This window comes from Corvus cornix, chromosome 12 (assembly GCF_000738735.6).
Source record: "Corvus cornix cornix isolate S_Up_H32 chromosome 12, ASM73873v5, whole genome shotgun sequence".
NCBI classification, from domain to species: Eukaryota; Metazoa; Chordata; class Aves; order Passeriformes; family Corvidae; genus Corvus; species Corvus cornix.
Genome location: NC_046342.1, coordinates 1801253 through 1816466, shown reverse-complemented (window position 1 = coordinate 1816466; position 15214 = coordinate 1801253). Strand labels below are relative to the sequence as shown.

At 49.8% G+C, this 15214-nt stretch overlaps 2 protein-coding genes across 9 annotated transcripts in view; one reads left to right on the top strand and one right to left on the bottom strand.

Moving 5' to 3' along the window:
• The first annotated feature begins 34 nt into the window (after positions 1-34).
• Positions 35-9833, top strand: MKRN2 (makorin ring finger protein 2). Its single transcript, XM_039559128.1, is given in 9 exon segments — positions 35-132; positions 654-782; positions 1776-1864; positions 1867-1929; positions 2620-2924; positions 3688-3902; positions 4862-4972; positions 5999-6143; positions 6636-9833. Coding segments are annotated over 9 exon segments (1227 nt in total). The 5' UTR covers positions 35-106; the 3' UTR covers positions 6780-9833.
• The window catches only part of RAF1 (Raf-1 proto-oncogene, serine/threonine kinase), a 65753-nt gene continuing 60367 nt past the window's right edge, over positions 9829-15214 (bottom strand). For all 8 annotated transcript variants that reach the window (XM_010409732.4, XM_010409731.4, XM_039559123.1 and 5 more), the window contains 4 exons: positions 14100-14218; positions 12714-12845; positions 12001-12135; positions 9829-10896 (listed from right to left, as the gene is read on the bottom strand). In XM_010409732.4, the coding sequence (XP_010408034.1) occupies positions 10756-10896; positions 12001-12135; positions 12714-12845; positions 14100-14218 (527 nt within the window). In that variant the 3' untranslated portion in view covers positions 9829-10755. The remainder of the gene's footprint in view (positions 10897-12000; positions 12136-12713; positions 12846-14099; positions 14219-15214) is intronic.

Sequence of the window (15214 nt, the reverse complement as noted above, 5' to 3'; positions counted from 1 at the left end):
GCGGCCTCGGGGCGGCGCCACGGCCGCGCCCCGCCCTCCGCCGCGCGCCGCGGAACCTCGGTGCGCGGCGTGAGCAGCCGGCCGGGCCCGGCGGTGCGGCGGCACGATGAGCACCAAGCAGGTGACGTGCAGGTGAGCGCGGCCCGGCCGCACCCCTCACACCCCGCACGGCCCGCATGGCCCGCACGCACCCCCTCAGCCCCTGCCGGACGCCTTCACAGCCCCCGCACTCCCCCCGGGGCCGGTCCGCGCCGAGCTGGAGGTCGTGGATGCCGCCTGGGTCACCCTTGTCCCCCGCCCGGCGCGGCCCCGGCCCCGCGCTCTCCCCCCGAAGCCGCCCGGGGTCCCGGCCCCGCGGGGAAACAAGCGAGGTCAGCGTGGAAAGGCTCCTCCGAGTCTCCTCGGGGCAGTTTTGTTCGCTGGAAGGGTGATCAGATAACGGAAGGGGCTGCCCGGGGGGGGTTGGAGGCCCCGTCCCTGGAGGGGCCGAGGAGCGCCGGGAGCGCTCTGGGCTGGGGGGCGGGGATGGGGCACAGCTTGGGCTCGGTGGTCTGGGAGGGCTTTTCCAGCCTCGGTGATTCTGGGGAACAAACCAACCCGAAGCATTCCTCCTTGGAGCAGCGCCTGCTCTCACCAGCTGCCCCTCTCCGCAGGTACTACTTGCAGGGCGTGTGTCGCGAGGGAAGCAAGTGCCTGTTCTCCCATGATTTGTCCAGCAGCAAATCCTCCACCATCTGCAAGTACTACCAGAAGGGGCAGTGTGCCTACGGTGCCCGCTGCAGGTAAGCCTCCCTCCCTGGGCGCTGGGAGGGCAGGAGGGCTCATGTCCTGCCGTGTCCAGTCACAGAGCGAGGAAAGAGAATGAAATAATTCATTGAATGCGAGTTTTGCCAGAGCCAAAAGCAGCTGTCACATCCAGTAGTGAGGTTTTGCTCTGGCTCAGCTTCAGGGATTATTTTGCTCTGTCAAAAGCAGGCTTTGGGTTTCACGTGTGTTTTCCATCCAGTTCTTGCAGTCAGAGCTGCAGGTGCGTGTGGAATGGCCACGGAGAGGGTGGAAGCTCCTGGTGCAGCTCCAAGCCACCCTCCAGCACGTTCCAGTGCACAAACCTGGGGACTTCCAGCTCTGCCTCGGAGCAAAGTGCCCTCCTTGTGTGCCCCTGGGTTGCTGGGAAGGCTGAGCAGTTCCACACCTTTCGCTGGGCTCTCCAGGTTAAAACTCCCAGAGGAATGCTCCAGGGAATCCTGTGCATTGGTTGATGTTGGTGCAGTGGTCCCTCAGGGATGTGACCCAGGGCAGCCCCTGGCTCCTTCCTGGAGGAATTCCCTGCTGGGTGAGGAGCCTGGAGCTCACCTTGGAGTTCCCTGCCGTGCCTAATCCGTGTGCCAGACCGGGATCAGGGGCTGGACATCAGTGCCTCCATCAGCTGCTCACCTGGGATTGGTGCTGTGGAATGGGGCTGAGTTACTCCCAGGGCTCAGAGTGATGGCTGCAGGCTGTGTGTGGTTTTACTCCAGTTGTTTGGCTGGAATTTGGGCACTTTGGTGCACGTGTACAGGCCCAGAAACAGATGGGCAATATTTCTGCTCCCGTGAAGATTCTGTAGCACTTGGGCACGTCCAGGGCTCCACTGCAGCAGCCCCTTGCCTCCCCGGCTGCTCGCGCTCTGCTGCTGGAGTGTTTCCACATTTTACTGGGCTGTTTCCACGGTCCCAGCGGCTGTTGGGGGTGGGTTTGGCGTGTGCCCAGCCGTGATCCCGGTTTTCCTGCCGCAGGTATGACCACGTGAGGCTCCCGCTGCCGGGCAGAGCCGCGGCCCCGCCTCCGCCGCTCCCCGCGGCCCCGGGCAGCCCCCGGGCACCCCCGAGCACGGCCCCGGCAGCGCCCGCAGCCGCCGGGAGAAGAGGACGCTGGTGCTCCGGGACAGAAGTGAGTGGGAGGCTGCTCTGCTCGGCCCTGGGGCTGTGGGGAGGGAGGTGCTGTCTCCCGGGGTTATCGGAGTTTCGAGGCCAGCCAGAACCCCCAGCCGCTGGAGCCTCCTTCCTGGAGGTGCTCTGCCTGCCAGTCGCTTTCAATGGCCCTGTGAAGTGACTGCTTCCATTCTGCTCCCTGAGGGATGAGCTGGGAGTGTTTTGTCCACCCTGAGAGAAGGATGGAGTGGGGGGAATGTCAGGCTCTGCTCCCAGACAATCAGCAACAGGACAAGAGGAACTGTTTGATCCCTCAAGCCGGGGGAGGTTCAGGCTGGACATCAGGAAGAATTTTTTCATGGAAAGGGTGGTCAGGCATTGGAAGGGAGTCCCCATCCCTGGAGGCGTCCAGAGAGAGCCTGGATGTGGCACTCGGTGCTCTGGGCTGGATGGCAGAGTGGGGGCTGCTCACAGGTTGGACTTGATGAGCTTGGAGGTCTTTTCCAGCCTTAATGATTCTGTGATTCTTGGAGTCTGTCTGTGAACAGGAAACACCTGCAGTAGGCAGCTTGGGAAAATCCCTGCGATTCATGAGCAGAAAGGGCTTAGAGATGGGATTCCATTGGGAAGAAAACCTTAAATTTGGAGAGGAAAGCTCTGGAGCCGGCGGTGGGGGCTGAGCGCCGTGCCCTGTGCTTGTCCCTCCCAGACCTGTGCGGCTCCAGCGAGGAGAAGCAGCAGCCCGGTGCCCCCGGGGCCGTGCTGGGCTGCAGCGAGCCCGGGGACAGCGAGGAGGGGAAGCCCCATTCCTACCTGGAGGCCATCTGCAGCGGGCTGGGGGAGCCGGGCGCCGGGGGCTGCCCCGGGGCCGGGGAGCAGCTGTGTCCCTACGCCGCCGCCGGCACCTGCCACTTCGGGGAGCGCTGCCTCTACCTGCACGGGGAGCTGTGCGAGATCTGCGGCCTGCAGGTGCTGCACCCCTTCGACCAGGAGCAGAGGAAGGCCCACGAGATGGTAAAGGGGGACCTGGGAGATCTGCTCTGCTCGGGGCGGGGTTTGGGCTGTCTTAGTGCTTTTGGCAGAAGAGCCTCTTCCAAAGAGCTTCTGTTTCACTGCTTGTCTAGAGAAAGGTGCTAAGAGTGCTCTGCTCAAGCATCTGGGGCTGAATTGGCAGTGATACTGCAGGTAGCAGCTTGGGGTTTTTTCCACTTCATCCTCATCAGGGATTGGCCTGCAGCCTTCTCCCACAGCACCCTGAAAGTCTCCCAGGAGAATGTCTTCTGGAGGTCTCTGACTGAGTCACCAGCTCACCTTGCGGTGCTGTGGGAGTGTGAATGGGTTGTGGATTGTCACTGCTAGGATGAGAAATGCTGGAGGAAAGCCTGAAATAAGAGACTTAATTCCTTAACTGGGTAAAAATTAGGTGAATGAATGTGGCCTTAATTATAATGAGAGGAACACCTTGAGTGTGGCACCTATTCAGTGAGATGTTTTTTGGGGATGTTTGAAGCATCAAGTAATTGAATACCTGTTCCCTGACAGAGATGCAGAAAGGGGTGAATGAAGCACCCTGGCATCTTTATTTCTGACAGCTGAGAGAACATGAAAGGCTGAAATATATTATTAAATTTAATGTTCTTTAAATGAAGCTATGACAGTGACAAGCAGGAATGATGCCCGTGATGAGTGTTCCATGTTTTCCCTGCAGTGGATCCTTTCCAGAGGGACTTTGGCTTGGCAGGTGGGCTGCACTCACAGTGACTCTCTCCCGTGACAGATGTGCATGGCAACGTTTGAGCACGACATGGAGAGGGCCTTTGCCTTCCAGGCCAGCCAGGACAAGGTGTGCAGCATCTGCATGGAGGTGGTGTATGAGAAACCCTCAGCCTCGGAGAGGAGGTTTGGGATCCTGTCCAACTGCACCCACACGTACTGCCTGTCCTGCATCCGCCAGTGGCGATGTGCCAAGCAGTTCGACAACCCCATCATCAAGTGAGTTGTGTGACCTGCTGTGGCCTGAGAGGGGCCTCAGCCTGCTCACAGGGGAGGCTGGAGCTGCAAATGTTCACAGAGCTCAGCAGAGCCTGCTCCAGGTGCTGGCCAGGCCCAGGACTTGGCTATGAGAGCTGCCTCCACGAGAGCAGGATGCACTGGGTGCCCTTTGGTAACAGTTCCACTGTGGGAAGAGTTTGGCCCATGGCAGCTCAGCCCTGTCTGATTGTGTGGTCAGTGGGCAGAGTGGACTCTGCAACAGCTGGGACCTTGAAAAGCTCTGCCCCTTGCATTGACCTGTGTGCAAAACCAAGAACTCCTTTTTTTCCCCTATGTATGTTAATTACAGGATTTTCCCCTAAATTACAGCTTGCTCCAGGTAAATGTCCCGCTAACCACACATTTATCTGTGTCTGAGTGAGTGTCTTCATCTTCTAGCTCTACAAGAAATGTGTTCCAAATATGTTCTCTTCAGATGAGAGAATTTAAGATGTCCAATTAGGGAAGTTTCCTTTCTTGAGCATCTCTCAAGAAGACTGAAGTATTTTCAGTCTTCTGCCAAAACAGACTTTTCTGCACAACTTTTACTCCACATTTCAGTGAAGTGGCCATCAGCTCATTGCATTTCAAAAGGCTGAGACACCTTACTTTGGGTTTTTGGCTTCCTGCTGCACTCAGGGAACACAGTTTGTTCCTGCAGACTGAGAAAACCTCCCTTGCTTTTGCTCAAGTCCAAAAACAAACACAAGCCCTGGGGTGCCCTGAACTGGGTTATCCCAGCTGGAACTCCCAACTAATGCACACCAAAGTGCTGTGCTAACGTGGGAGGAGGTGTCTGCTGCCTGAGGTGACAAACATCCCCTTTCCCTGGGGAGGATCCTCACTGCTTGTGGCAGATTTGTGGAGGGTTCCAGTCTGGGCAGGTCCCAGAGCATCTCTGCTCTGTCTTGTTCCTCCAGGTCCTGCCCCGAGTGCCGGGTGATCTCCGAGTTTGTCATCCCCAGCGTGTACTGGGTGGAAGAGCAAGAGAAGAAAAATGAGCTGATTGAAGCATTTAAGCAGGGAGTGGGGTAAGTTCAGGAACCACCCACACTCCTCACGTTGTTCTTTAGCTGCTCTAAGACTCAGTGAATTGCTGAGCCTTTATTTTTAAACTTAATGTACTTACAGACCATTCTGCAGAGAGAGAGCTCCTCATCTCTGTTCACACTTCTGCTCAACTCTGTGGCTGTGTAATTGCAGTTCAGAAATTCAGCCTCCCTGCTCAGAAATGTTGAAGCTATTTCAGCTCACTTGCCAAAATTGGCTTCATGTGGCTCCTGTGGATCCCTCAGCCACAATGGCCTGGAAGGTTGTTGGTGACTGAGGAGAGCAAACAGGGAAGGAAAATGTAACAGTGGGATAATAATTCATGTGGCTTTTGTAATGCCTGCTGGAAACAGCCAGTGCTCCAGGACTGCAGGGCTTGTGTTGTCCAGTAGCAGTCTGGCTGCACTGTGTGAGGCCTGTGCTTCCCAGAGCACTGAGAAGCTGTCACTTCTCTCCTGCTCCCTCTTTTCAAGGTAACCAGGCAGAGCTGGGCCTGTAGTTTCCTCTGCAGATGTTTTTCATTGCAGAACAAGCCCCCAGCACCCCCAGGTCCTGTGTAAGGACCCACCCTGGAACTGCTGTGCAGCCAGGACAGCTTGGGTGACCAGCAGAGCTGAGGGAAACTTAAATTAACAAAGTACTGGCACAGAGCCTTCAGAGGACATGAGGAGAGGAATTGGATCATAAAAACTCAGTGGTGGGAAATGCAGGAGACAACACAGGCTGGAAAACAGTAATTGCTTGGCTCATGGTGATGTTCTTTGAACATCCTTCACTTCCCACATCTTAAGGCAGCTCCATTTTATTTGATTTATGATGCTGTTCTTTTTTATGTGTTTTTGTTCCCTTTTAATGATCTTTGCCCTCTGTTTGGCTGCTCTCAGCTGGAGAATGGGAGGCCAGAGCTCTGGCTGTGTTACCAGAGCATCACTGAGGCTGTGGGGACTGAACTGCATCTCCTGCCCTTCAGCTGAAGGCAGTAACCCTCTCTCTTCTAACCAACTCAGGAAAAAGCCCTGCAAGTACTTTGAGCAAGGGAAAGGAACGTGTCCCTTTGGAGGGAAGTGTCTTTACCTGCACGCTTATCCTGACGGGACCCGGGCTGAGCCTGAGAAGCCCCGGAAGCAGCTCAGCTCCGAGGGCACGGTGCGGGTAAGGAGTGTCCAGAACCTCATTTCAGGGGCACCTGTGCCACTGGGGAACGTTTCCTGCCATGCAGGACAAGTGAAAAAACCATCTTTGAATGGCCCTTCGAGCAAAGGTTTGATCTTGGGGACAGAAGGTGCCTCTCATTTAACTGAGAAATATCATTGCTTTGTTTTTCCAACCAGTACTTCCATGGCAAACCTTTCCTCACAGCAATTCTGGCCTTAAAGCTTCCACCCACAGTACCAGAAGCTCCTCTCCTGTGCTGGCAATAAGGCAGCTGAAAAGGGTGAAACCTCAGCAGCTGGTGTGGCTCTGCCCCAGCTGTGTCCCCTCACTGTTCTGGGACACGAGAGCCTGGCTGCCAGCCCTGAGCTCAAACCCAGCTTTGGGATCTCAACTTGTGACTGGCTTTTAAGAGGAAAGAGGAGTGCCAAGGCCGGCACTGTGCTGGCACCGTGGCTGGGTGGTGCTCAGGCAGCTTCTTCTCTGTTGCAGTTCTTCAATTCCGTGCGCCTGTGGGACTTTATCGAGGACAGGGAGAGCCGGAGCGCGCCCGGCGCGGACGACGAGGTCACGGAGCTGGGGGAGCTGTTCATGCACCTCTCGGGGGCTGAGGAGGATCCCACTGCTGCCCAGTGAGGAGCCCACAGCCCCTTGGAGCCCAGCAGTGCAGCTGTTTATTAGCCAAGCTTTTACTCCCTCCAGCACAGGTAGAACAAATGTGCCCTGGTGGTTACTTGTGCAGTCCTGGTAAAGTTTTCAGATAGTTTTTATATGGCAACAAAAAAAAGACTAAAATATATTTAAAAAAAAAAATAAATTGGCTGCATGGAAAAAAAATCCCTTAATCCCAGGAGGGTTTTCTCCCTCTCTGGCCTAACATATGCTGTCTTGTGAGCTGAGTGGTAGTGTAAATACAGGTCCAGTGAAAGCTTAAGCTGGTAAAACTGTTGCTAAATAGAGTTTGGGTGCTTTGGGGTTTTTTTTTCCTTCACTAAATCAGCTAAATGTGTAACTACAAAACCCACTGGGAGTAACAGTCAGTGTAGGGTTTTCTCCTTAAAAAGGAGCTGGTATATTATACCTCAAATAGTACCTGGAGTTCAGAGTAGAGTTTACTGCACCCTTAGGGGGTGTGGGGATGGGGCTGGACAGGGCCTGGCTCTCCAGGTGCTGCCAGTCAGGTTCCCACCCCTGTTTTACACTAATTCAAGTGCTCAGAGTCAGGCGTGGCTCCAGGCGCACCTGCTGTAGAGCAAATGCAGCTGCACTGATTCCTGGTGGCACAGGCAGAGCTAAACTGAACTTACTGCACAATCTGGAGCTTGGGAACTGCAGCACGAGTGAGGTGTTCTCACTGATGCTGGCCAGAGTCCTGTCCCAGAACCAGCAGTGGCTCTGCAGCAGTTCAGTGCCTCCATTCACCTTTTCCCCAGCAGTGCTGAAGGCCCAGGAGGGCTGAGGGATTAATGCACATCTCTGCTGGGTTAACAGAACTGAATTCTGGCTTTGTTAAAAATGTGATTCCTCTTTGTGTGGCAAAAAATCTGATAGCAGAAGTTAATTCTGCCAAGTCATTTGTATTAACTTTGCAGTTGAACCAAGAATTCAGTGTGCACTCAAGTGGCTGCTGAGGAAGAGCTTGGACACACCTGAGCATGAGCTGTCAGCCTGACTCAGGTCCTTGTAAATCACTGCTCAGTGTTTGTAAATATAAACAGAGATGTGGGGTTTATTTTAGAACAGTGTGGGTGCAATGGAAGGCAGGTGTGTAACTGGTTTGGTTATTATCTATAGCAATATAAAAGCATCAAAATAATACTTTAAAATGTGTAAGAAAGAAAAGCCAAGAGCAGGAAGGTCTGTAATCAGCACCTGAGGATCAGTGACAGGACTGGGTGATGGCCACAATCTTGATCCATCGGGGTGGGGGATTATGAGGCAAAATGGATTCAGAGAGACTTGGGCAGGAAGCTGCTGCCAGCTGGGCAAACAGGGGTTGGTGACAGCAGGATCTGGGTCCCTGCTGGGAGGGGAACAGCAGGAACCCTAATCTGGGATTCAGACATCTTTAACTGGCACCAAAGCAGTGACTCCAGGATTATCCATTCAGCTGCTGCTGGCGTTTCTGGGTCAGGATGGTGACACTGCAGCTGTGAGGGGGGAGCTCCTCCCCTCTGCCCAGCACTGCCCATGCCAGCTGTGCCCTCTGTTCTGACCTGGAAATTAAACTTTCCCATCATTATTTCCCCTCTAAAGTTAATTTTTAGCAGTGCTCACTGCACAGTCAGGCCTGGCCTTGGCAGTGTCTGAACAAACATCAGTTCCCAGCTTCTTGGTTAAACTGGCCCATGAAGGCACCAGTGAAGCTCTGAGGTCCAATGAGTGCAATTAGTCAGCACTAATTACAAAGAAGAAGGCAAATTATCCCTAAGAGACATGTCACACACTAAGCTGATATTTCAAGGGCACCCAAGCACTCTTTTACCCCAGAATACTTCAGCCCTCACCCTCCCCAAGAAGCCACAAGGAGTAGTCTGAAATGAAAAAGGTAACTTGTTTTTCAAAGCTACCCAGGGACTTACAAGGTCTGAGTTTCTAAGCTCTTCACTCAGCACCTTTCATTTAACTGGGCAGCAAGTGCTGGTTAAAATAAACCTATTAACCAAAAATATTTAAATTTTTCAAAAGACACAGAATCTGGTTTAAAAATCATGGGTTAATGGTTCCTTTTGGGAAATCAGAGTTAAAGTAAAAGCAGCTTACCTGTTCTGGGTTTTTTTTCTTCCCCTTTTTAAGCTTATTGTAATGAAGTTAAAATTAGAGATAAATAATGTTTAGAGAGCTGCAGTCCAAATACCAAGATTATTATTAAAAACCATGCAGAACTATATGGAACAGTCTCCTTGAAGTCTCAATTTCCTTTTGAGGAAGGAAAGCTTATGGTCATTCTCAGTTATCACCCAGGGATTCATGTCCCACCCTTTTTGTTCTGTTATAGAATATTCTGAGGACACACTGGAGGTTCTTTCTGTGTCTGGCTCTCCTCCCTTTCACAAGAGCTCTGTGGGGTTTTGTTGCTGCAAATGTGAAGCTGCAGTGGCTGTTTGGGCATTACAGGGAGAGCTGGACACAGGGACTGTCACAATTCCCAGCAAAGGCAGCAACTCTGCCCAGCAGCTTTGGGGTGGAGGTGCCAGAGGGCACAGCCAGCCCCTGTCACCTCTCCCTGGGCCCCCAGGAGCTGTGCACTCAGAGGAAGGCAGAGTCCCAGACTGGGCTTCCATTCGTGCCCCAATAACCACAGTTCACCAGACTGCAATTTAAAAAAAGCCATTTTTAGATTCAACCACCTATTCCTGTCCTCCATGGAGTTCAGCCAAGACAACACAGTCACTTGCACCTCAGTGAACAAGAGAAAACCGAGCAGAAGTGGTGCAGGGAAAGAGCCTGAGAGCACATCAGTGTGGGTGCCCAGAGCTGCTGAAACATCACTGCAGGAGGAGAAAAACTGCCTTGGCATGTGACTGGAAATGGGGGGGTTTTATCAAGTGTGTTTTTACTTGCCCTGCTATTATTTATCAGTTACTTTTTTAAAATTATTCACAATGTCATTTCCTGAGTTTTCCAAATGCGGATGTCCCGCTCGGAACTGTGGATGACTACATTAAAATGATGACATTGAATCTTAAACCTAAAATTTAATTTATTTTATTAAAATAAGATAATCAGAGGAACCTTGGCTTACAATAAATGCATTTTCTCAGGAGCAATAAAAACAAAATTAAAACCCAAATCAACAAGAAAAACTGTATATGCTCAGTTTCCTCTTGCTAGTGCATCTCTTGGACGACAGCTTCCGATGGGATGCAGCCTCTGCAGGAGATGGGAACATCCCTCAGCCTTTTCCAGCCCCCAGCCCAGCTTTCCTCACTCACCCCTGGCTGGGCTGCAGGAACAGGTCCATAGTACCAAAGGCAGCTGGAGGCTTCTCAAGATGACCAAAGCAGGACTGGCTCACCTCCTTCTCTGAGCAGGACAATTCACAACAGATTCCATCCTTTTGCAAGAGTTTTTCTTCTATGTGCAAAACTATTGCAAAACTATTTTGTGTTGAATTAGCATTTGAACTTATTTCATTGGCTTGGTGAAGCTCTTAGGCAGGAGCTGATTTCCAGAGTTATTTCCTCTTCCCACTCCAGGCACAACTCCCCAGGGTGAGGTGGCACTTGGCATGGGGCAGTCAGAGCACCAGAACAGCACCTGTCCTCAGAGCCACCCCCACTGAGCACAGATCAAACCCAGCCAGAACCACTGCCAAAGAAACAGCCATCGCTTCTGGGAAGGGGAAAATAAGGCTCAAGTGCATCTATTAAAAAAATAGTAATAGATCTCTTGATTTGTAGTCTGTTACCTCTCCCAGAACAAGAGATGGTAGCAAAGGCAATGAGGAGCTGTGTCCCTGCAGGCTGAGAACTGCACGAATCCGTAGCAGCTTCTTTGTCCAAGTGGGACGCGGAGGATCCTGCTGGAGGAGCCTGGACACCGAGGCATGGGAAGCACAACTTGTGCTCCTCCTGCTGCTCCACGCCGGGAGCACGAGGGCAGGAGCAGCTCAGAACACGGGCAGCCTGGTGGAGGTCAGCGTGCACGAGTTGATGTCCTCGGTGTGGGCGGCGCGGTGCAGGGACGGCTCCGAGGCGCTCCGGTTGATTTTGGGTAGAGAGTGCTGCAGGAGCTCGATGGACGACAGGATCTGAGGGAAACAGCAGAGTAAAGAGGCTTGTGGGACCAGCAGCTCCCTGTTCCCATCTCAAACATTCATTCAGTTCTTACCCAGTTCAATTATGGCAAACTTTAAGCTTAACTTTAATGCTCCCTGGGGCGCTGAAAACCCCTCTCCAATGCTCCCTGGGGCGCTGAAAACCCCTCTCCAATGCTCCCTGGGGCGCTGAAAACCCCTCTCCAATGCTCCCTGGGGCGCTGAAAACCCCTCTCCAATGCTCCCTGGGGCGCTGAAAACCCCTCTCCAATGCTCCCTGGGGCGCTGAAAACCCCTCTCCAATGCTCCCTGGGGCACTGAAAACCCCTCTCCAGCTGGAGGAATCCAACTCTGCCACCCACTGTCAGTGCTGGGAGGGGCCTCAGGCAGTTTTAGAGGGTGGGAGGCTGTTTTGCATCAGTTCACAGACGTTGGGATCAATTAACAAGCATCTAACCATCCTCCAGTACAGTAAACAGGGAAGGAACTGCATCTTCTGCCTGACATTTAGAAAGAACTTTCTAAACAATAGGTAGACTTGATTGCAACAGCAAGAAGTTATTTTTCCAAATTTTGCTGATATTTAATTCCAGCTATTTAATGAGTATAAAAAAGTACCTTCACCATCCTCACAGTGAAAGCATCCCTTGTAAAAATACCAAAAATTCCTACATGAATTCACATCCCCCAGTGGATTTTGTTTGCTTGTTCACAGCTGTGGGGAAGGAAAGGAGGAGTGGCCTCTCACTTCCCTCAACCCTACTTTAAAATAAAATGGATATCCAGAGATAGATTTCATTTTTATTGTGTCAGGGTGGGGTCTGGCTTATCTCTAGAGAGGTCAGGTGTTGAAAGCCTGCTCTGGTGTTAGTCCAGCACAGCCTCAGCCTGCAGCTGCTGCATATTGTGTTTCACGAGCTTTACAGAAACTGCAAATTCAACCAAAATACAAACTGCCCAAAGAGCTGCTTTGTGACTTGAGACAAAAACAGGACACAGGCTGCAGTTGACCGTAACCAAAACTTCTGAGGAGACTCTTGTGTGTGCTAATGGCTGTTGATAAAATCCTCACACTGCTGAGCAGAACACCACACTCACCTGTGGGAACAGAGGTCGCTCTTCCCTCACTTTCTTCAGACAATCTGCTACGAGCCTCTTCATGGCTTTGGGGCAGTTCTTGTACAGCTTGCTGAGGTCTGGGGAAGCGTAGCCCCGGCCAACCATGAAAATGATCTGCAAAACAACACAAAGCAGCACAAAACCCGGGTTACACAAGGGGCCTCACTGCTGGGGGGCTTTAGTGCCTCCCAAGGTGATGAAACCCAGTCCCACAGGACACCAAGAGAGCCCTGCAGATCTGGCTGGGTAACAGCACAGCTTAGTAAAGACTAAACACAAATATTCAGTGTTCAGTGGTTTGACAATAGTCACTGGGTTTTTCCCCCCAGTAAAAAGCACCAAATCCGATCTTCCTGATGTAACAGCAGCATATTTAACACATACTTAAAATGGGAATTTCCCATAACTGCAAATGTATAAAACAAGATTTTACTGTGCAGCAAAAGCTTTAACCCGAGAATAAATTAACAGGGCATTTCAAATGTTTATAAACAAGGAGGTTTTTTCCTTTGAGCACCTGCACTGTCAATACCGAGGTGAACATTCAGTTCCAGATTTACTGTAAAACAAAGCAGGTTGTCAACATCGCTCGCTTCAGCTGGTCTGCATTTGTATTTATCCTGCTTTTCTCGAGGCCAAGGGAATGTGCCATGCCCAGAAATAAACTGGAATGTTCCAAGAGGGTTTCTCACCTGATCTCTGTTGTTTATGTGGGAATAGGGCAGCTCTCCTGTCATCAGCTCATATAACACTATTCCATAGGAGTAGACGTCTGACTGGAAGCTGAAGGGGTTGCTGTCCTGCATCCGGATCACTTCGGGGGCCTGGCAGGGGGAAAACAAATGATGAACAACAACAGAACTTAGGAAGAGAAAACACAAGAGGAGGGAAAGTATTTTGGAAGCAGAGACAGTGAGCTGACCTAGAAATCAGTGAGCAAAGGATACCAAGCCTTTGATGAGCCTTACTTAAGGCTCTGGGGAAGTTCAGGGAGGGCCACTCCACATCTTATTAAAAATATCAATACAGTTCAGAGCACACAAAAAAGCAATGCTTTAGCTGAACAAGCATTTTGCCATTAGAAAAAATATTATTTGGATTTGCAATGTTTAGTGACTCCTGTTACATCTTACCCAGAACTGAGCCTGAGTTTCACCATCAGTTCTTAAACTGGTATCGAGGTTAAAGGGGAAAAATACAAAATTCTCATCTCTTGTAAATTGATACCAAAACATGGTCAGGAGATGTGAAAGCCAAATACAAAACAGCACATACTGAGGATCAGGGAAGAAATGCAGGAACATTTTAACATATTTGCAAAATTATGAAGCTCCTTAAAATAACCAACATTGAATGATTGAACAAAACAAGGTGTAAACCATTAAAATAACTTTCCCATTGGCTAAGATTTTTTTTCCCCTCCTAAAGAATTCCCTCAGAATTATTGAGCAAAGCACTGAAGTACAGCAGCACAACAACCCCAGTAAGGGATCACAGGAACTTTCAAGGAAACAGAAACAACCTCCCCTTCTATGTAATGGCAGCTCAGCACAGATGGGCTAGAAATTACTAAAATAAAGGATTTTTTTTAAATGCCTGCAAAGAGCAAATATGCAGGGTTTTTCTCCCCCAAGGTCTGTTTCCTGTATACAAATACATTGTATACCATTGGGTAAATCAGTTTTAAATCCTTTTATGGGAATCTTTTAAAAATTTTGGCTTTTTATAAATTTTTTTTAAAGAAAAAAACATTCCTGCTTTTGGAACTTTGCTTCAGGTGATGTGTGTATTTTACAGAGCACAAACTAGTCTTGGCCAAGCATCCTGATATTTTTAATACACATTTCCAGATATATGGGCAGACCTAAATATTTAAAATAACTCACAAACCCCAAAGCAGAATTCTTGGGTGCCTGGTGCCTACTTTACACAATTAAGCCCTCCAGCACTTCAATTTTAGCTTGTCCTACAGCTGGGATAAAAATCTACACAGGACTAATGGACTTGAATGTCCAAAACAGTGTTTGAGTGACAGATGCACAAGGAGAACATTTAAAAGCAGGGAATGTTTTGCTCACCATCCACAGGATCGAGCCCGTGGGCTGCTCCACCTGCTGGGATCCACTCCACCTCGATTTTACAGTTGCCAGACCAAAGTCTCCTATTTTCACTGTAAGGCCTTCATGAAGAAATATATCTGTATTTTTGTTAAAGAAACTGCAAAAAACTTGGGTCAAGAGTAGTGTATTTTCTGACCTGATGAGCAAGTACTGATGGTTTTATTTAAACCTGCTGTGAGCTGTATGTGAAACAAAGGAAAAGGGATTTTTATGGCAGCCGTGTTTAAATTAACATTTAACACTAAACCAGAGCAGATGTTCCAACATTATTTGTAGATTTATCTTTATGGTGAGCTAGGACAGAAATCAACAGTTCATTACCATCCATGCCTGCAGCTCCTTAAGTAACTGGTGCTGAGAAAGGGAAACAGCACAGAGGGTTCACAACTCAGAAAAGAAAAATAAAATAAAACAATTACAAAGAGAAATAAGTATCAAAATAAAATCTATTTCCATAAAGTTCTCTGGCAGATCTCCTGAGATTTAACTATGATCGTAACTGGAAATATATGCAGACTATAATTATCTCCTTCATGGATCTGTCTGTTGTGGATACCAGCACTTTCTTTGCTGGGGTTATTTTAAGAAGATATCATTGAATGATTTCACTTAGGAATGCTGCAAGTTCAAACAGATAATTCAGAAATATAAACATGACTGACTCCTTCTCATTTCTATGTCAGGAGCTGAGCTAATTTATTTCACAAAAATGATCATCATTATTAGGGATCACAAATTCCTGGCCTCCTATACACTACAACTGGGTTTTTTTCAGTCTAACTGAAAATGGGCATCCACTGACATTCTGGAACTACTGAACTTGGTGTATTTTTTTATGCTGACATTTGCCAAACATCCTGTTCACATTTCATGGAAGGAAGCCCCAGTTCCTGCTGGTAGCTCCATGGATGTTCCTGGCAATCCCAAAAGCAGGCATTTCAAAGGTGAAAGACATCAGCTCCCAACATTTTCACTCCAGATGCATCACTAAATAAGTATTTTTGCACGAAACATAATGGTAAAAGGCTGCCTTTTCTTGAGTTTAAAGTAAGATTTCTGGCTTCATTTCTGCC